Source organism: Urocampus carinirostris, chromosome 8 (genome assembly GCF_059441175.1).
Source record: "Urocampus carinirostris isolate Australia breed hairy pipefish chromosome 8, RoL_Ucar_1.0, whole genome shotgun sequence".
NCBI classification, from domain to species: Eukaryota; Metazoa; Chordata; class Actinopteri; order Syngnathiformes; family Syngnathidae; genus Urocampus; species Urocampus carinirostris.
Window position 1 is genome coordinate 36,932,354 of NC_142356.1, and position 22,179 is coordinate 36,954,532.

The following is a 22,179-nucleotide window of genomic DNA, read 5'->3' on the forward strand; positions in this document are numbered from 1 at the left end:
GGGTGCGGCTTATAATCAGGTGCACTCTATAGTCCGGAATTTACGGTACATATGGCTTGTTTGCATTCATTTGATCCAAGGGTTGTACAAGCAGAAATTATCCTGCCCACCAACTGTTGTGTCCTGGAAAAAACAAGCTGGCTGTTTACACCATCGCTGGCCAAGTGGTTTGCCGGGGTGCGGTGTGGAAATTGTATAGTGCAAAAGAAAAACTCATTTTCTCCAACATTATGATGATGAAATGACGAGACATTAGTGTTGAAATGTATTTACAGGAAAACGTTTTTGGTTGGTCACATACTATTTACACTGCAACTTTATAGACAAATATTAAATCAATCTAAATGTTCCCTCTAATAAGTTAGTTGAAGCTTTGCTTTTTATTAGACACATGAAAGTTCATAATCAGAAAGTTCCACTGTATTCATTTTCATTATTTGTGTCAGTTTTGCTTTAAAGATCGAAGTAAAAATTAGGAATCACTTTCATGTGACATTTACACATTTAAGGTTCATTGCCTGATGTTCATAAAGATGTGTGCATACTTTGTGACTTACCAGCATGCTTCTGAGTATAGTCACAGTCAATGATTCTTGACACTCTCTAGGAGGGAAAATCAAGGGGTGCTGGTAAATAAAACGATGAATATTGAAAACACTCAATCTGAAATCAGTGTTCACATAGCTGCTCATGCTGGTTAAGAAAAGGCACTGGTGAAAGTAAAGACCTAAGAATTTCAGCAGCTTGCTCAGGGGTCAAGTCATCGACAGCAACGTTATTGATCTTCACAAGCTGGTCGCCAGGAACGAGCCGGCCATCTGCAGGACCACCTGGATGCATAAGTTGTCAGCAAAGTTATATACTACAATAGTGTGACGTGTTACCATGATGTGAACTACAATGCACATTCCAATGAAGAACAACACCGGTTTATGAAATTATTAAATATATGGAGGCAGTCATTTGTATCTGGTCATTAGAATGTTTATTCTCATACCTTGGGTGACCTCCTGTACCAAAATGGGTATCTGAGAGGAAAGTGTGAGTCCATGACACTTGAAATGCGGGTCTTGGTTAATGGAAATATTCAAACGGAAGGGGAGGTTTTTCTGATCTGTGCTTATGGACTCTGCAGTTCTTCCGTCTATTGCAACTCTGTCCCTGAGGGAATCAAACATAAACACATGAATAAAAACTGATAATTGATTTTGAGTTTTTCCTCTTTGAGTCACTGCATGTTAAATAGTGCATGAGGTCTTTCACATTGAAATTGTCTTTATCTGTAGAAGAAAGTCACCGATGCGGTGGTTTGAGAAAACAATAGAATAGAATAGAATAGAATATACCTTTATTGTCATTGTTACAAAATGGGTTAACATATTGTGACAATGAAATTGGTCATTGTGACAACGAAATTGGGCAAATAAAACAAATAAATGTATTAAAGAAACAGATGAAGTGAATAAGTATAGGTCTTTTTACATGACATTTCCAGACCTTTAAGAAGTGTTAAATCCGGATAATTCTATAGGGGATGCCTTATAATTTGAGCATCGCATGGCCAAAATGGTCAAAATGCCCCCTGTACTTTTTACCCACCTCACACCTGGATGAAAAAAAATCTTTCCCAACTGGAGGCTAGATTTCTTTTCCTCTGAGGACTTTTCATTTTAGAGGGCAACTCCCTCATTTTGTGAGGCAAAACGAATCCAACAAAACGAAGGGCCCCATGCCACATGGACACGCAACACTTAAAACCTGTCTTTTGTAGCAAAATCTAAGTTAAACAAGACAGTATAAACGTTACATCTTTTCTGGGTATGCAGGGGTTACTTTGATCAAATATTTGCCATCGTTGACAGATATTTTTCAAGAGTTGACAGGAAAATTGGACCATGAACCACAGCAAGTGTTCCTTAAGACACGCGTTACTTAGAAAAAGAGAGGCACCGAAACTATTAAGGCCCGTTGGTCTACGGCTAAAGATCTTACCTTTGCTGAAGGCCTAGGAGTGAATTGTACGGTCCATCACTGGTATTTATATTGGCAGTTAAGAAAAGGTGGTGTCATTTTGCCAACTTGATCGAAAGTGATTTCTACAAGGTATAAAAGGTGCAAATGCTCCTTACTTTACTGTAATATTACACCCCCCCAAAAAAATAAATAAGAAGTCATTTTAGTAACATACGCGCAAGGGGGGGGGACAATACTTTTGTTATGACGGAATTCAAAACCCCCAAAAAACGTAGCGACAAAAGTTCAGAATTTCAGCTTTTATTTGATAGCCTGAACATTTTAATGTGTTAAGCAATTAGGGACATGACAGAATAAGATTCAAGCCATTTGTAAAAGGATGAAAATTGACCTCATTAAATAAACCCAAACCAAATAATAGATATTAATATCATAATAATATATCTAACTATGGTGGCAAAAACCAAAGCCTACAATGCAATGGCTCTAACAGACTGCCGCATTCTTTGTTTTTGATGCTTTTCCAGGCCTTTAATCCAGCCCCTCCCAGTTTTATTTTAGTGCTTGGAGTTTCCCAGCAGTCTTAATGAATTCCTTAGTAGCATTGGAAATGTGTTTTGTGTTATACTCTGGTTGCCTGAATAATGTTTTTCTGATTAGTTGGCAATCAGATTTAGATGAACTGCTAGCTTCTTTAGTTTCATCAAACATTGCAATATATGAGGGGGGCACGGCGGCTGGGTGGTTAGCGTGCAGCCACACAGCGCAGAGGTTCAGGGTTGAAGTCCAGCTACCGCAGCTTCCCCGTGTGGAGTTTGGATGTTCTCCCAGTGCCTGCATGGGTTTTTTTCTGGGCATTCCGGTTTCCTCCCACATTTCAAAAACATGCATGGCAGGTTAATTGGTCTGTCTGAATGAGGGTCTGTCTAAATGAATGAGCAAGTTGTCCGTCTGAGTGTGGATTGTCTGTCTCTGTGTGCCCTGCAACTGGCTGGCAACCTGTTCAGGGTGTCCCCTGCCCACTGTCCGAAGATAGCTGGGATGGGCTCCAGCACCCGCGACCCTAATGAGGATAAGCAGTGTAGATAATGGATGGATGCAATATATAATAATATCGATTTACCCTTGCTTGTACCTCCCTACTGAAACTAACGATTGTGGTTGGGAACACGTGTCTGCTATAAGATCAAGGGACTAGTCTTACCTGCTCAATGAGTGAGACCTGCTGCCCAATTCCCGGGAACGTCTCAGCCATCTTCCCACCACTTGCTCGACCCTGCTGGTCCTGCGAGACGGGGAGCGACTCCTATCCTGCAGTTCCATTTACCTGGGGAGAGTTGAAGATGACAAGAATCATCCAGAAATTACTAAAAGGCATAAAACATTCTAAAACTTGTTTTAAAGTGCTATATGAATCAAGTTGATATTGAACCATCTCAATTGTCTTTTTGGAGCATTTATTCATTTAAAAATACCCTTTTCATACTAAAAACACAATCACAATTGTATTTCGGCCCAATCACCCATTTGTAAGAATTTCAGCACACTCCAACCAGCGTCCCATCTTGTGAAAACGGTCTGGGTACATTCAGTCCATACAACTGTGGGGACCCTTTACAAAATTTTTTTTGTGAATCTTTGTTGTTTTTTTTTTTTGTTTTTATTCAGCCATGTTCGCACTATGGCAGGGGTCGGGAACATACGACTCGCAAGGCATGGCTCTTTTCATGAGTACATCTGGCTCAGAGATAAAAAGATGATTATGTTAACCTACTGTCTATTGTTCCAATCACAGAATATGCAACGCTGAAGTATTGTAAACACTTGGGTTTGGTCCAGAATATATAGGGCATAGTCCCAGCTACAGTTTACAGTCATGGTGTACGTCTCTATGGAATCCTGTATATAGAAACTAAGTACTCTTTCAGGGCCAGATGTTTCTCCCAAACTGCAATTTTATCCATTTTAACTCATTTTTTAAGGTCTAAAGAAAATGTAGCTCTGTAGCTATATAAACACAGAAAAGAAAGCTTGAACCCTCACCTGTTGTTCTTTCAAGATGGCGGCGCCCTGATGGCTGCGGCTGCATCGACTTGCAACGTTTTTTTTACGCGTCGGCCATAAGATCCAGTCTTCGACTCAGTTTTGATGGCGCACAAAGTCGGCTCGAACTGCAGATTAAGTTACGATTGCAGTTTTTTTTTGCTGGATATGCGATCATCCAGACATCAAGCGCTCGATGTTTATTAGCCACGGACTGCTATGTCGACAAGACCCAGCGGCCTACAAGGCAGCGAAGCAGAGTGGCAAGACAGCGGCGTGACCGCCGAACGAGGACATCAAGCGCTCGGTGCTACGACCACTCGACATCAAGCGCTCGGTGCTACGACCACTCGGGAGTGTTTATTAGCCACGGACTGCTATGTCAACAAGACCTACAAGACCAGCGGCCTACAAAGCAGCGAAGCAGAGTGGCAAGACAGCGGCGTGACGAAGAAGCGGGCCGGGCTAACAGCTAGGCTAAAGGCTAACTCCTCGACGAAGCGGGCCGGGCTAACAGCTAGGCCAGGGGTCGGGAACCTATGGCTCGCGAGCCAGATATGGCTCTTTTGATGATAACATATGGCTCGCAAATCTGGCTCGCAGATTTGGGTTTAAAAAAATTATCGTTTGCTTAAATGCATCCATCGATTTTCTATTGATCATGTCTTGTGCAGAGTTGCAGTTGCACGAGCGATTGTCTATTTTAATTGGATGATAATACCCGATGTTGGCCGTTACTGGGGGGCACAGGTACACGCCCCCTTTTGCGCCCATTGGCACTTGGCCGTTGGTCATTAGCTCAAAGCTAACTCTTCGACGGAGAAGATGGCGAAACGAAAGAAAGATGATGAATATCGTACATTTCAGGACGAACAGCCCGAAGAATTTGCCTTTGTGAAGAGGTATGCCTAATTTGCTATGACAAAATTGCATCGATGAAACAGTCGAATGTTAAGCGGCACTTCGACACACGCCATGCCCCCTTTGCACGGTCTGCTTTTGCAGAGCAATGTGCGCTGGTTGTCAAGAGGAAAGGTGCTCAGCCGTTTTACGGCTTGCCTCAACGAAATACGGATTTTTCTTGAAACGAAAGGCAACGAGCATCCTGAGTGGCTCCTCAAGTTTTATTATCTCGTCGATATTACCGAACATCTAAACCAGCTCAACGTTAAAGTGCAAGGCGTTGGAAATACAGTGTTATTCCTTCAACACGTTGTGTTTGCTATTGAAAACAAGCTGGAGCTCTTGATCAAGGATTTTGAAACAGGTCGCTTACTACATTTCGAAAAACAGAGTTTACAGAGGCATACACAACAAGTGAGCCCGCTCAAAACATCTCCACCAGCTAGCTGGCTTCACATCCGGTCTCCTCCAGTCGTTCAAAGCGCACTTTGGAGAATTTCGTGAGCACTGTGGTCTTATTAAGTTCACCACCCATCCAAACGAGTGTTCACTGAACACAGCCGACCTGAGTTGCATTCCTGATGTCTCCCTGGTAGATTTTGAAGCAGAAGTGGCTGACCTGAAGGCCTCAGAGATGAGGATGAGCAAGTTCAAATCACTGAATGAAGAATTGGAAAGAATTGCACGACAGAAAGCGGAGTTGGCGAGCAAGCACATGAGGACAGAACTGGACAAACTTCAATCCAAAGACGAGCTGATTCACAAAGCTTGGAACGCGCTTCCAGTCACATACCACACACTGAGGCGTGTGAGTATTGGTGTATTGACAATGTTTGGATCGACGTATTCATGTGAGCAGTCATTTTCACATCTCAAAAACATCAAGTCCAACCTACGATCACATTTAACGGATGAAGGCCTGCATGAAGCTTTAACTCACCAAGTACCAACCAGACTACAAAACCATCAGCAAATCCATGCAGCACCAGAAGACGCATTAATGGTGAGTATTATAACCTCATTATTTAAAATAATAAATTAAGACGCTTGTTATGCTCACATTTAATTGAATTCAGTCTTAAAATATATTATATGGCTCTCACTGAAACACATTTCCAAAAATTGTGCTTTTATGGCTCTCTGAGTCAAAAAGGTTCCCGACCCCTGAGCTAGGCTAAAGGCTAACCCCTCTAAGATTCGCTCTCTGGACAATAAACTGGACCATTTAACAACTGGAAGAGGCATCGAACCGCGAGATGACGAACTGCTGCGCCAAAATTCTGACGAAGACATGGTTAATCTTATCTATCCCGGCTGACGCTCAAAGAAACTGTGCGGGTCAGATGTATCGACATTTCGTTCTGTATACACGTGTACACGAATGACAATAAAGTAAATCTGAATCTGAATCTGTTATTGGAGAAAAGTATGTTTCTAGCTTTGAGAATTGTTTACTAAAAAACAGTTGAGCATTGTTACGTTTTTGAAAATACTTGCTTCCAAGAAAAAGTCAAAGAAAAACAGTTCTTATTAAAGGATGCATTTCAGCAGAAGTTTCACTTTGGTGCTTTTTTAATTCATATTTTTGATACCTACAATATCTAAACAATGCTTTCAATAAACACAGGGGCAATTTGCTTGCTAAATAGCATTTAATCAAAAGAATACTGAAGTTATGCATGAACGATGCATGAACTTTTCATGCCCCCAGATGTTCCTGCAGACGTGACCACATGATTCGGGTCGTCATGGCAATCGTGTGGGTGCAGAAAATGTCATCTCTCTTCGTCCTGACTGTTGCAAAGGCACTTCATCATCTTTTTTTTAGTAAGAACAAAGTGTTGAAGCATTAACAGTCTGTACTTATCTACACTTTCATCACTTTTCATATGGTCATACATACTGCCCTACAGTGTAATCACTCAGGGGACCATGCTTCTGAAAACGTATTTATACGTAATGGCACTTAATGAGTTAAACAATGTATGTTCAATGTTGAGTCACTTTATGATGGAAACCCACAGAACAAACTGCAAACACCTGAAAAAGATTGATTGGGTGAGTGCTAAGGGTGGGCTGATCTCCGCACAAATAGTGCTCTCTCTCGCCCAGCGCCTTCTGCGCCAAAGGTAAATTCTTCGGTACCCTTCTTGTTTGCAGTATTTTTTGACATTTTTACAAAAGAAATCTGCTTGCACCTTGTTTCAAAACCATTATTTAAAAAAAAAGGTGGTCAAAATGAGTCTCAACGATCTTAACTGTGGGTGGGTGACAAATTTTAAGTTGGATATTTGTTGATATGGGACACATTGTAATATTTTATAGATTTGATCAAATCATCACACACGTCACTCAGTGAAATAAAATGAAGTTTTGTCAGAAGAGCGGGATTGGCTTTTTTTCTTGAATTTTGTCCCAAAATGTATAGTGCGTCACTCTCTCCAAATCAAAATATTTGGCTTAAAGGGCCTTAGGGTCAAAAATGTTCCTGACCCCTGCATTCTAGCGTTAGGATTTGTGTTTCGTTTATTCATTTCATCTATTCAATAATTGCAAGCAGTTACATTCTTTGGAAATATGACCTAAGTCATAACAGAATGCGGCAGCACAGTTCTGAGGTCATGGGAAGAAATCCAGCTACCAGCCTTCCTGTGCAGAGTTTGCATGCTCTCCCCGTGCTTCCCCCAGGCACTCCGGTTTCCTTCCACATTTCAAAAAAATGCATGTCAGCTTAATTGGCCGGTCCAAACTGTCCCTACGTGTGAATAAACCGGTGGATAGTCTGTCTCTGTGTACCCTGTGACTGGCTGGCTACCAGTTGAGGGTTCCCCCTGCCCGAAGATCGCTGGGATGGCTCCAGCACCCTGCGACCCTACTGAGGATAAGCGGTGCAGTTAATGGATGGATGGATAACAGAATGCCTGAAAGGGAGCGGGACGAAGAAAACTTTTAATGAAGTAAACCTTTTAAAAAAAATACCCTTCAAAGAAGTGCTGGAATGACAAACATTTGGAACAGAACTGGGAAGAAAAAGCTTTTTTTAGATATGAGAGTTCTGACTGCGTCTTTGGTCGGCAAAAGATCAGTGATTCTAGCACAAAACTAAATAGTTCCCTTGACCAGAAGAGGCAAGGTTGAACTTGTCTCTGCCAAAATTACTTTCATTTTTTTAAGTCGTTGGATCAGCTCTGTTTCCTCCTCCTATATCAAAGATATGGAGGTGTTAGGTATGGACTGTGTCAGCGGTTGTCCAGTTTCAATGATTTGTCCCTTGATAATCTAACACAGATGGTCAGTAGGGCCAAACAAACTACGTGCCTGCTTGATCCGTTTCCAGCTTCACTGGTGAAGGATCTGTTTGGGATCTTAGGACCATCAGTTTTAAATATTATTAATATATCGCTATCCTCGGGTATTGTTCCTGTAGCCTTCAAGTCTGCCGTCATTAAACCCACGCTTAAGCGACCTAACCTTGACCCAGAAAGCCTAGGTAATTATAGGCCAGTGTCAAATCTGCCATTTTTTGCGAAATTACTTAAAAAGGTCGTTGCACAGCAGCTAAATGACTTCATGTCAGAAAATAACCTTTTTGAAATTGTCCAGTCAGCATTTAGGGCAAATCATTCTACTGCTAAAGTAACCAATTATCTCCTTTTAACAATAGATTCTGGTGCCTCATCAATGTTACTGCTGCTGGATCTCAGCGCTGCTTTTGATACGGTCGACCACAACATATTATTGGTTCGTCTAGAACGCATTGGTATCTCAGGAACTGTACTCTCGTGGTTTAGGTCCTACCTGTCAGACAGGATGCAATGTGTTAACTATGGCAATCTGACCTCTAAACAATCTAATGTCCCTTGTGGTGTTCCTCAAGGCTCTGTACTTGGCCCCCTTCTTTTTAGTATTTATATGATCCCGCTTGGTGACATTATCCGCAAGTATAACATTAGCTTTCATTGCTATGCAGATGACACTGAACTGTATGTGCCACTGGAAAAAACTGGACATTTAAGTTTTAGAAATCTGGGGGCTTGCCTTACTGAGATTCAAAGATGGATGTCAAATAATTTTTTACGCCTTAACCCAGAAAAAACTGAAATGTTGATTATTGGTCCAGCTCACTGTCGTCAGTTGTTTTCAAACACTACCCTGAACCTAGACAAATGTAATATCACCCATAGTGACTCGGTCAAAAATCTAGGTGTTATATTTGATCCTAATCTGTCGTTTCAGTTACACGTGAAAAATATTACTAGAATAGCTTTCTACCACCTCCGTAATATTGCGAAGATTCGTTCGATGCTGTCCCAATCAGATGCAGAGATTTTAATTCATGCGTTTATTACTTCTCGGCTTGATTACTGTAATGTATTGCTTTCTGGTCTCCCGATGTCTAGCATTAAAAGTTTGCAGCTGGTTCAGAATGCGGCAGCTAGACTTTTGACTAGGACCAAAAAGTTTGAGCATATTACTCCTATATTGGCCAACTTGCACTGGCTCCCAGTCCACTTAAGATGTGACTTTAAGGTTCTCTTATTAACATATAAATGTTTGCATGGGCTTGCACCCTCTTATCTCTCCGATTTGATTTCCCCCTATGTTCCTGCACGGAGTCTGCGCTCGGAAAATGCCGGTCTACCCGTGACTCCGAGAGCCAAGAAGTCTGCGGGCTCGAGAGCGTTCTCCATCCGGGCCCCGGTGTTATGGAACGCCCTGCCTCTGGAGATAAGATCTGCAACCTCAACGGAAGTTTTTAAATCAAGGCTTAAGACACACTACTATTCCAAAGCATATGATTGATGCCCACCTCATATTCTGTTTTGTCCTGTCTCTTTCCGACGCCTGCCTGGCTGATACGAAGGAGATGGATGATTTGGGATGGGTCAGCGGACCGGCGTCTGACCTGCAGCATGTCAACCCCTGCATTTACCAGCTGGCAGAGACGGGAGGCAGCGTCATGGCCGTCATAGACTTTCTGGACTGGTTTGTAGGCTGGGGGCGTCGTTGATGTGATGTCATGCACTTTCCGGACATTTTCAACATCTTACCTAATGTTTACTATTATGTGTACAGTAATGCTAATTGTAATTCACCCTGGTCAATCCTGGAAGGGGGATTAACAAATGTGAGGTCCTTTCTCCAGGTTTCTCTTTTCTCCTCACACTGAGGTTTTTGAGTTTTTCCTTGCCCGCATGCTGGTTTAAGATCATTTAATTGTGTAATTTTGTAACTGTAATCCTGTGCAGTCCTTTGAGACATTTTTGTGATTAAGGGCTATATAAATAAATTTGACTTGACTTGACTAAATATAAATATTTGATACCTACAGTTTATTGTATAAAGGCTTAACATATTGGGATATGTGTTATTTAGGTCATATTTACCACTTTAAAATTACCATTTTGAAAGTATTGAAACCATGGCATCCAAGATAGATGATCTTAGCTGTGGTGTATCCCACAGCTGCAGGAAGCAATCTTTGGAACACGTGCTTTGCTGATAATGAGCATTAGCGTTGTCCATTAGAGGAAACAAACGGATGAAGTAGGGAAGACGAGGTTGCCAATTCAGAGAAGAAAGCAAAGAAGACAAATTGACAGAAATATGAAGATATTGTATGTTAAAGAGATTAAAGATTTTGGATTGAAGCGCTAAGTGGCAGGGCTCACAACGTCTGCAGTGGGATCTTGTGTCATCAGCAAATGAGACGGCCATCTGTCTAAAGTATTTTTCCTCTTCATTAAAGTCTTGATTTTCACTGACATTGCTTGACCCTTGTTCATTTACTTCTTTCTCAGATAAAAAATACATATAACATGGTTGTGGTTGCCTGTGATCACATTTTTTAGGCACTAGTAAGATCCGATAATGACCTGCCGACTACAGCATACTTACTGTAGATTACCACCATTTGAAGTTGTTACTGAAGTGAAAAAAAGAAAAATACATGATCACTTTTCTTTAAAGAAAGGATTTTCAATGAAACCTGACCTTTGTTGAATAATTTTAGGATGATAATCAACAAGTGGATTTGCCATTCCTGTTCCACTGTTCTCTGATTGTTCGACAACAAATGTTTTTTTGAACAGACAGGAATTTAACAAAATTGGTGTTGTGTTTTGTCATACCATCAAAGTTTACTTAACAGATGTAAAAGTAGAAATAGTAATTCCCAAAATGGCCTTACAAAGAACATGAACAAAAAAATACTAGTTTTTGAAATAATATTGTACACGATAATAGCCTTACAGTCCGTTAGTACGGACATCATCACATACTTAGTACGTACCGTGATATTCGGACTATATGTGGCAAACTTTTTTCCTTAGCTTTCAACCCTGCGGCTTATAAAACGATGCGGGCGATTTATGTATTTTATCGAACAGCCACCAGGGGCGCCCGAGGAGTAAAGGTCGGAGTGAGACACGTGGAATATGTGTCGAAGAAGACGCAAGTTTCATGCAATTTTGTGCTTTGTGCATGAATAAAACTAGCATGAACAAAGCATCATGGAAAAGGTGTCAATCGAAAGGGGAGTGCTAACTTCTTTTGTAGGAATAATTTTTACGATTTGTAAACAGAAATAATGTGGCGAAACAAATGGCTTACAAAAACCAACGTTCAATGAAGCAGAAATGTTTAAGGCAGAGGCTTATTTATCTGTCGGCACTATCGTGTGTTTTGGAGTAAGTATTTTATACAGTTGGATTCATGGATTGTGCTTGATGTAATGAAGGCATTTATGAAAACATTTAAAGAAGTTAAAGACGGCCAGTTATGCCGGCTTTATGGTTTTTAGATATCTTAATGTTATCGTGATGTTTCTCTTATATATTCTCTTATTATATTTTGAAATGGTCATCATATCTTGAATCTCAAGAGTTTAAGCTTTCCAATTATACGTGGTATGGCGTTTTTCAGTGACTGGTGACATCGTACAGACACGTATTTGTTTATCTAAAGTTTGGTGGCCGTCGGCGGGACGTCGGAAAGTTAATGGGGTAAGGTACTGTATATTATTAAAACTCTTCTTGTAAATATATCATGCTTCAATGTGGGCACATGCGGCTTATAGTCAGGTGCGTCTTGTACAAAACATTTTTTTTAACTTTTAACTGTAAGGTTTATTGTTCCATATTCTTTATCAATTATCCATTATCGGTCAAATCATAATACGCTACAAAGCCAAGGGGCCGAGACACTTGCTCTCAGCCAAGAGACTGAGTTAAGGTCCCAGCCACAGAGCCAAGCAGCGATCAAAAGAGGAGTGCAAAAGAAGTGTGTGAAATGAAAAAAGTTGGTCGAGGTATTAGGAAAGGAAGTGACTGGTGGAATGATGAGGTATCAGAGGCTGTGACAGAAAAGAGATGTGCCTTTGAGGAGTGGCTGCAAGATAAGAGTGGCGATACGTATGAAAGATATAAAGTGAAGAAAAAGTTGGTAAAAGCGGCAGTGGAAGCAGCGAAAAGGAAAGCAAATGATGAATGGTGACGAAAGATAGGAGTGAAATTTGAGGAAAGGAGAAAAGTGTTCTGGAAAGAAGTGAAAAGAGTAAGGGGCCGGTCAGACAGCCGTTTGCGGCTGAATCACGGCTAAAACTTTGCGTTTTTTTTTTTTGCCCGTGGTTGCCCGGGATGGAAAATGCGCAAAATTGGCTAACCCGCTGTTCATCGGTGGTATGCCCGCAAAACAGACGCCGGCGACTGTTCCGCTTCCTCATCGCGTCATTTCTGCGTCATTTTCTCGTGTGGACCACGGGTATAAAAGCTCCCGAGCCGGTGTTGTGCCCAAATCCGACTCCTACGCAACACCCACACCCTCGCGTGACTTTTTCATCCACGGTAACAAACGCATTTTGTAGAATACGATCGCACTTTATTGTTTAAATAACCGCGTTATAAAGACTAGGATCTTCCAATTGTTATAATTAGCTCGCTTTATAGTTTTAATAAGCGTTTTATATAGAATACGATCGCTTTCGTTGGAAGCGCAGCTCAATGCGCGTTCACGCGAGGGGGGGAGGATTTACCGTTCGATTACGTACACAACAAAAACAAAGACGTAATGGTTTAAGTTGAATTACATTTCCAACAAATGCAAGACGAAGTGGTTTTGGTTATATGTTCGCCATTATTTTCCCTAAAAGTGACATAAATCGAGGTAAAAGCGGTTGTGTTAGCGAGGGGATGCAAATCTCGGCACCGGGCTGTATAAATCATAACCGCACAAGACACAGTCCCGTGAAGATCAAGATCACAAGCTATGGCATCATTTACATTTTATTATCTCGAAAAGAAATGTCAAGAAATAGAAATGGATTAAGACGAGGTCACTACACTGACGGGGGGGGGGGGGGGGGGGGGGGTTAAGGGTTATTGTTCTATCTTCGTTATTCATTATCCATTATCGATCAATTCATAACACGCTTCAAAGCTTAGGAGCCGGGACTCTTACTCTCAGCCAAAAGGCCAAGCTAAGGTCCTAGCATTAAAGCCTTGCTGCGACCAATGCGAATGCACCAAAAGATTTATTCGAAATGAAGAGAAACTACACTGACGGGGATCCATGTTCACCCCCTTGACGTCACGAGCACAACTGACATACGTGCTTGGCATTCGCGCTGTTTATACGCGGAGAAAGGCGTTTGACTGTCACACGCGTAACACGCTAATTTCACGTAATAACACTGCGATACAGGCGCAGAACATGCTATTACCATGCTCCACCCACGATTACCCGCTGAAATTTCCCGTCCTACCCATGTGTAAGCACGCCCTGGCCGCGGCCAGAGCACGTCGTTCCGCCGTCATTTCCGCGTCATTTCCTCGTGTTGACCACGTGTGCGGCACGCGGTTTAACACGTGCTCAAACTTTTGAGCAGCTCAAAAGTTTTGAGCGCGGCCAACCACGTGAAAATTTCCGACCGCGAGTAAAGCACTGCTCTATCTCGTCTATATGGCGGTCTCAAAACGTCTAACAGCGCTCAACAGCTTCTGCTTCACGACCCGAAATTTCTGGCCGTGGTTCAGCCTCCATACGCTCGTGAAAGGCTGTGTACCCGCGCTCTGAAGAACTGAGCAGCGCCAAACAGATTCGCGCTGCCACCCGCGCGCGAATTCGCGACCTCGTGTTAAACACCGCTGTATCCCGTCTGAATGGCGATCTCAGTGCGCCCAATAGCGTCCGCCTCAAAGGCAGAAATTTCTGGCCGTGATTCAGCCACAAATGTCTGTGTGACCGGCCCCTAAGAAACAGTGAGTCTGGAAAGGAAGAGAAAGTGAAAGATAAGGATTGTAGATTGCTGGTTGGCGGTAGTACATTTAGGACGAGATGGGCAGAGTATTTTGAGGGAGGATGGGAGAGTCGAGGCGATCGATGGTATGGATAGAATGCCCGTGTTGGGTGATTTAAATGTGAAGCCTGTGGAAACATGGGAGGTGCAAGAGGCAGTGAAAGAAATGAAAGGGGGGAAGGTTGTACTGCTGAATGCCTGAAAAAAGGTAGCACAGCTATGATTGACTGGTTAGTTTGCTTGTTGAATGTATGCTTTTTAAGTGGTGTGGTTCCTGTTGATTGGTGTAGTGCATGTGTGGTGCCATTGTATAAAGGTAAAGGTATAAGTTTGTTGTCTGCGCCGGGTAAGCTGTATGGAAGAGTCTTGATTAAGAGAGTGAGAGAAAGAACGAACGAGGTGGTGATGGAGGAGCAGAGTGGTTTCAGGAAAGGAAGAGGATGTGTGGATCAGGTGTTTGCAGTACGACAGGTGTGTGAGAAATATTTTGCAAAAGGTAAGGATGTTTATTTGGCTTTCATGGACTTGGAAAAGGCGTATGACAGAGTTGATAGAGAGGCGTTGTGGCAAGTAATGGAAAGTTGTTGGAAGCATTCAAGAGTTTTTATATGAACAGCAGAGCATGTGTAAGAGTAGGGAGTGAGACAAGTGAGTGGTTCCCTGTGTTGACTGGTGTGAGACAGGGGTGTGTGATGTCACCATGGCTGTTTAATGTGTACATGGATGGTGTGGTGAGAGAGGTGAATGCAAGAGTTTTTGGCAGCGGTGTAGACATGATGGACAACAGTGGAACAATGTGGCAGGTAAGTCAGTTGTTGTTTGCAGATGACACAGCACTTGTGGCTGATTCTGAGGAAACATTGAGAAGGTTGGTAACGGAGTTTGGAAGAGTATGTGATAGGCGTAAGTTATGTGTCAATGTTGGGAAGAGTAAGGTGATGAAGTGTTCACGTGATGGAGTGGGCATGGCGTTAGAAATCAGGTTGCATGGACAGGTGCTGGAAGATGTTGAAAGCTTTAGGTACTTGGGTTGTGATGTGGCTGCAGTTGGTGGAATGGAGTGTGAGGTATTGATCAGAGTGAATCAAGGAAGCAAGGTTTTGGGTGCTCTGAGGAGAGTGATGAACAACAAGAGTATGAGTATGGATGTTAAGAGGGGACTGTATGAGAGTGTGATTGTGCCGACTGTGTTGTATGGTGCAGAGACTAGGAAACTGAACGCAGATTTAAGAAGGAAGTTGAATGTTTTTGAGATGAAGTGTTTGAGGACTATGTAAGGAGTGACAAGATTGGATAGACTGAGAAATGAAATTGTGAGAGACAGAACTGGACTAGTCGTGGAATTGAGCAAGCGTGTTGATAAGAGAGTACTCGGTTGGTTTGGACTAATGGAGAGGATGGATGAGGAGCGAATGTTTAAGAGGATCTACAGAGCAGAAGTAAATGGAAGGAGACCAAGAGGAAGGCCGCGATTGACGTGGATGGATGGTGTAATGAGTGCACTGCAGGAAAGAGGTCTAAATATAATGGAAGCTAGAGCTCTTGTTGGTGATAGAAAGGAGTGGAGAGGTGTTGTGAAAGGATAGTGGGATTGTGGACGCGTTCTTAAGGATGGGCTGGGCACCCGTATGATGCGGCAGGGGTAAACCAGTGAAAGCTGCCGGGCCCTGCTGTTGAACAAAAGAGTGTGATGTGTCACCCTGACCCGAGTGACATCGCCGCTTTCTGGTGTCCCGTTTCATCTGGAGGGACGAAAGCATGACCAACTTGGGTGCCGAGGTGCCTAACTTGTTTGGGTGTTTGGGCAATTGGGTTGGCCATGGTCCAAAAATTGTGTGTGTTTTTGTTGTTGTTATTAATTTCCCTTTCATTTTATTTGTTATTGTATGTGTGTGTCTTGCTGTCGGTCACCCCTCTTGAGGGATGTGACCAAGGTAGATAGATAGCTAGATAAATTTCTCACTCTTGTTATTAATATGTTTGCTGGCTTTAAAAGTCATAAAACAATGGTTTTAAAACTCTTTACAGAATAATCGGCGAGGTAAATACCGTCATATTCTGCCCTTTACAATGCTTAATACTCAAACTCTTTTAATATAAGGCAATGCTTTAATTACAAGTGCAAAATAAGGCTTGTTATGATCATTTTGAGGAACTGAATATATCGGCTAAATGTGCCAGATGTTTTGCCCCATTGGCTTGTCACTGTCAGGCTATCTATCAACACACATGTTAGAAATATACACCGCAATAGACAGAGACTGAGGTGAATTTTTGCACCTGCGTGTGAAGTAAACTCCCACACTATTCTTCACTAGAGGAAAGTCAATTGGAATCTCCTCAAAGATGAGAGTTAAGAATTTAAACAAGAAATAAAGCCAACTTTGCACTCTCGCTTTATATATCCCTCACCAAGAAAAACCATATGCTTTTACCAAAGACAAAATGGTAAGCTACGTTCTCTTTTTACTGTATATTTGTTATTGAATCATTCAAAACCTTACGGTTCTATTAGCAAGCAGACATTTTAATAGCAATAAAACTGTATAAGTCCCTCTAAATAAAGTGGGACAAAGTCATGTTCTCGATTTTCTCTGTGCATCCAAATAAGAAAGATGATTGTTTGAAAAATACATAAAAATTAATGCATAGGCCCTTACTTTATTGATTGCTTTTATGCATTTGTCATTCATTGCCTTTGCTGCTTTAACGATCACAGTGAGCAAGTTCAGTTGCTTTAAAAATTCTCATTGGTCTTGACATTTATCCCTCAATGACATCGAAAGACTCAGCAAGTTTTGTTTACCTGGAGCAGACAACAATAACTACAGCGGCTAACTGCGAGCCAAAGCCGCAGCTTAGTGACATGACTAGCTTGCTAGACAAACGGGTGAAAGAAAGGATAATAAAAGGCTCCAAGAACAAAGTAAAAGATGACAAGCAGTGGATGCCTGAATCATGGGACACAGTGATGATCACTTGCAGAATCCAGTTGTGGTATTTAAGTAGTTTTTAAACTAGTCCTGAAAGCAACACCAGAGCAAACTAACTTGGCAAAATAATCATTATGGCTTTCTTATTAGGATGTCAACCTCTGAAAGATGTGTCTCAACTTGAGACTCAAGCAATGCAATATATTTACAAGTGTCTAATCCTTAAATTTGCTCGTTTTGGTGATATTGTGTTTGTTTTCTGTTAATTGTTATATAAAATGCTTTAAATCAAATGTTTTTACACAGCTAGGAGTTGCAATAAATTATTATATCAACAGATTATTGATAAATATATTTGAGAAGGGAAGAAACATTTGTATTGGTTGAAATCAGCTGAATGAAAATTCTACTATGAATTCGGAATCCTTGAAAGTCACAGCACAAGCAAATGAGATTACAAGTACTGTCTGTCTGCAGGCAATGTCAGGGACTTTGTGCGTCACCCACGCTTAGCCAGATTACAATGAGCTCCTCCTTAACCTCCGAGGTCCCAGGAGGGTGACGGACTGAATTCATTGGCATTACAGTGTCGGTGGTTGACTACTCTACACACTTCCCTCTTACTTTCTGCTCACTCTGTTTCTTCAAATCTTGTTGTTTGTCTGTTTATAAACTGGACAACGTACACCCACAAATGATTTCAGATTCATACACCAGCACACACCTGCTCTCAGCCCCTGTCTTTCAGGGTCCATGTGGGCGTCACTTAAAGATACATCCTCTTCTTTCTCCATGCATCATTGTGCTGAGGGGGGCCAGTCTTCATCAGCTAATAACAAACACAAAATCGTCAATTCCTGTTGTAATGGGTCGAAAAACAAACATGAAGAATTACAAGTCCACAAAAACAATAAAGTACTCTAGGTCTCTTATGAACACCGCTGACTTGAGCTACAGAATATGCACTGAAGCTTTTTTAATATTTTAGAAAACGACACTTTAGATTAGACATTGGTCATTGTCTTATTGTTTAATGTGGATGAGGCTGTTACTTCCTTAGAAACTGTCTCACTACAGTACTGTATGTGATTACAGCACTTAGCACTTAATGCTGCTGCAAAAGACCAACACTTCCTTGCAACTATTGCTTCTCAAATGCTTTATGCTTACAGAGAGAGAGAGAGAGAGAGAGAGAGAGAGAGAGAGAGAAAAGGAAATCTGGCCAAATGCATTGTGGGGAGTGTAAGCACTTAAAAGAGAAAGCTCACATAATTAGAAGAAGCAGCAACAAAACAAAATGGAAAAATATAACCTCAGTCAAGAAAAGCAGTTAACCATTTGAAGAATCAAGAATTAAGAAAACTAGATCAGGAGACAGCTTGAGAGACAGGCAAGATGGGAGAAAAAAACATGTTGGTGCTGCCAGGCTGGCTCTTTGTGCTGTTTGCTGAGTCCCACTTGCCTCAGCCCCAAACAGCATCCATATTTAATGAGGACATCGCAAAGCCCCGGGAAATGTCCCATCAGCCAAACTGTCAGACACTGACTCCAGACAGTTCTTTCCTGAAGCTCTTACTGTGCTCAATCTATCTGTTGTCTTACGTTGCTTTACGTAATAATGCTTACGGTGCAGTGGTATTGCGCATTTTCTCCATCTTTAATTAAAATTAACAGTATAAAATGCTGTCTACAATTGGCATTCAATATTCTAAATTCAAAGATTACTGTTATAATGTTGTAAAATGAGAATTATGTAAAAGGAGGGGAAGGATTTTTTGTTTTACGCATAGGACTGAAATATAATGAAAACCAGCAATGGATAGTTTTAAATGTTGGCTTGCAAACAAAACAAACAAACAAAAAAAAATAAAAAAAAATAACACATCAAGGTCTTCCATTATCGTGTCAATGTGAGAACCAAAACTGTTCAGGTTGCTCTATCTGCTTGAAAACCCTGCTTTTGATTGCAATATGATGAACGACTCATGCAAAAAAATAATGATTGTTGTGCTTCCATCAGGTATATATATGAATGTACCGTCAATATCGCTATCTCACTCTCAGGACATTTTATGATTTGAAAACACACACTTTTATGTTAAAGTGCCCATGGCAAGACACTGAACCACTAATGATACGAAACAAGAAGCAGGTAGGCAGGTAGGCACCTTGAATGGCTTTCTCTGCTATCTGTGTGTGAACAGGTTCAGTGTAAAGTACATGGCAAAGCGCTTAGGAAGGTCTTCTGTGACTGGTTTAAGCGCTGCATAAATGAAGTCCATTTACCATTTACAAATGTTGGATTAAAAATGTGTATATTTTGAACTATTAGAATTGTTTTATTTTCATTTTCATTTGTATTTGTATTTTTATTATTATCATTATTATTATTATTATTATTATTATCCATCCATCCACCCATTATTTGCACCGCTTATCTTCAGTAGGGTCACGGGGTGCCGGAGCCCATCCCAGCTGTCCATCGGGCCTTGGGCATGGGACACCCTGAACTGGTTGCCAGCCAGTCACAATAGACGCTGTCAATAACTAAAAACATTATTTACGGTACTAGTAAATCAAAATAACCCAGCACTCGTGAGCTATCTTCAAAACATGTTTGCGGGCCACTCATGTGTCCTTAAGGGGGAACCCTGGTGCCTACGGGAACTTCATTGGAGACCACTGCTTTAGAACATTTTATGCAGGTGTCTAGTAAAGAGGAGTAACATGGAACACACATCCCAATTGGAAACAGAACGGCCAAACAGAATGAAAATGCTCAATGTATAAACCTCCACTGACATGAAAAGACTTAATCCGAATGGAAACTAAATTCAAATCACGGTATATTCTTTTGGCGATCCAATAAACATCATGTATATGCCTGTTCCAAATGGGCAGGCTGCGTCCATATTTTCCATACTGTGTTTCAGGAATAAAGCAAGAGCTCGTCTAACATATTTTAGTACCGGTACCTAAATGTTTTTTTTCCAATTAAGTGTTTGCTTCAATATAAGTGATAATACTCCCATAGCCATTGTATCATGTGACAATGGAACACAAAAACAAGTAGTATCTGCAGATCAAATTGTGGCTCCAAAAGACCATAGGGTGTAATTTTGTTATTGCGCCGATAACTGTGATGTCATATGTTTCCGTTATTGGACAGATAACTGTCGTGCATCCCTAGTAAGACATGTAATATAAAATATATATAAATCAAATTATTAACAAATTACAAAAGACTAACACAAATGTTCTTAACTGTTCTTTTTTTTGTTTGTTTTACAATGAGCAATGTCAGCAAGGGTACAAAACACTGTCATCAGAGTTTTCTCACACTGTAGTCAATCAAGCTGTCGAGGTGTTTAAACTAATTTAAAAGTGTTATCTATAGTTGGAACTTAAAATTGAGTTGATTTTATGAGTTTTTTTTTAATTCTAGTACAATTCAAAAATGTTTTTTAGGCACTACAGGTCCCTTAAAACATGGAGAGACAGGCTCAGAGATAATTTCTTTCCCAGGTCCATCACCACCTGAAAAAAGCACAAGACTATCGTAAAACGGGCATTAATATCTTATTCCTGGTTTATTATCTCATTTTAGAATTGTGTTAGTGTTAAATGTCATTACACATCTTTTTCGTCTAAATTGTTCTGTATGGTTCTGATTCACAGGGCAGTACGGCGGGGCAGTGGTTAGCGCGTGTGCGGCACAGTTCTGAGGTCATGAGATCAAACCTCCTGTGTGGAGTTTGCATGTTCTCCCCGTGCTTGCGTCAGGGATGTGATTGAGGTGAGGAGAAAAAGTCTGAAACCTAGCTGGGGGTTTGGGGGCCCAGGGCAGAGCCCAGTGGGGGGCGATGCCCCCCCAAAGCTCCTGGGGTTTAAGCAATGTACTTGTCCTAAACCATGCTTAAATTAATAATTTAACATCTTTAGAAGATTTAAATAACAAAATAATTCGCCCACATACCTGATTTTTTTTTTGTTAATACTGCAAGGTCAGTTCAAATGCAGTTCAGACCCTGCAGCTTGTGCAACGATGTGGCCAATTTATGCAATTTTGTGAAAAAGTCGGAATTCCGACTATAGTCGGAAAAATCACATCCCTGTTGCGTGGGTTTCCTCCGGGCACTCCAGTTTCCTCCCACATTCCAAAAACATGCATGTCAGGTTAATTGGCCTGTCCCAATTGTCCCTAGGTGTGAATGCGCGGGCGGATTCTCTGTCTCTGTGTTTCCTGCAACTGGCTGGCAACCAGTTCAGGGTGTCCCTGCCCACTGATTCACTTACAACAAGGTCAGTCTCCTACCTTGTAAATATTTTGCCCATCTATCATAACATTCTTTTTATCTCTTTTTCTGTTTTAAGTCTTCATTTAGTGTTTATCCTGGAGCTTTGTGTCTAATCACGTTGTAAACCATGTTCACTACAATGTTATCAATGAAGAATGAGAAACAGCTTCTTCCCAAGAGCCATTACCTCCCTTAACTCTCTCTGATCTACAATGTTCATGAGCATAGTGCACAGTATGCATTTTCTATAATACTCTCACTTTGAATGATGCTACTTGTAAAACTTCTCAGAAACTCACACATATTATTTATATATCTTTAATTTATTGTTTTTTGACACTTTTCTTTTTACCCTCATCTTAGTTTGCACTGAATGGAGAAGGCCTCCAATTTTGTTGTACTTCTAAAAAATGACAATAAAGGCTATTCATTAATTCATTCGAAATGTCATAACGTGTAGTAGGGCTGCACGATTAACCAAAATCTAATCAAAATTGCGATGTGACGTAGTGTGATTGCAAAACAACGAGTTTTTTTTTCCAAGGATTTAAAGACCGCAACCCAAAGCTCTCCAGAAGAGCGCGCTCTTTACCTTAAATTAATCCCTGTAAAATTCACATAAAATCTCAATCCAAGATGTATATATATACCACAGCCATATCCCCCTAGTGGGTGGTGGCTAGTCATTTCTGACTCTTTTTGGGAGATTGATACAGAGGAGGGGATTCCCAGC

At 41.2% G+C, this 22,179-nt stretch overlaps 1 protein-coding gene across 2 annotated transcripts in view; it reads right to left on the reverse strand.

Annotated features, from left to right (window-relative positions):
- Nucleotides 1-22,179, reverse strand: part of frmpd1a (FERM and PDZ domain containing 1a) — a 64,293-nt gene that overhangs the window by 30,061 nt on the left and 12,053 nt on the right. Inside the window, exons 2-6 of one of the 2 annotated variants that reach the window (XM_088342576.1) lie at nucleotides 17,873-17,977; nucleotides 3,179-3,301; nucleotides 998-1,161; nucleotides 728-830; nucleotides 558-603 (exon numbers count right to left, since the gene is read on the reverse strand). In XM_088342576.1, coding sequence (XP_088198702.1) covers nucleotides 558-603; nucleotides 728-830; nucleotides 998-1,161; nucleotides 3,179-3,297 — 432 coding nt within the window. In that variant the 5' untranslated portion in view covers nucleotides 3,298-3,301; nucleotides 17,873-17,977. Of the gene's footprint in view, nucleotides 1-557; nucleotides 627-727; nucleotides 831-997; nucleotides 1,162-3,178; nucleotides 3,302-17,872; nucleotides 17,978-22,179 lie in introns of those variants that run through there. The other variant, XM_088342577.1, reaches the window with a different exon arrangement.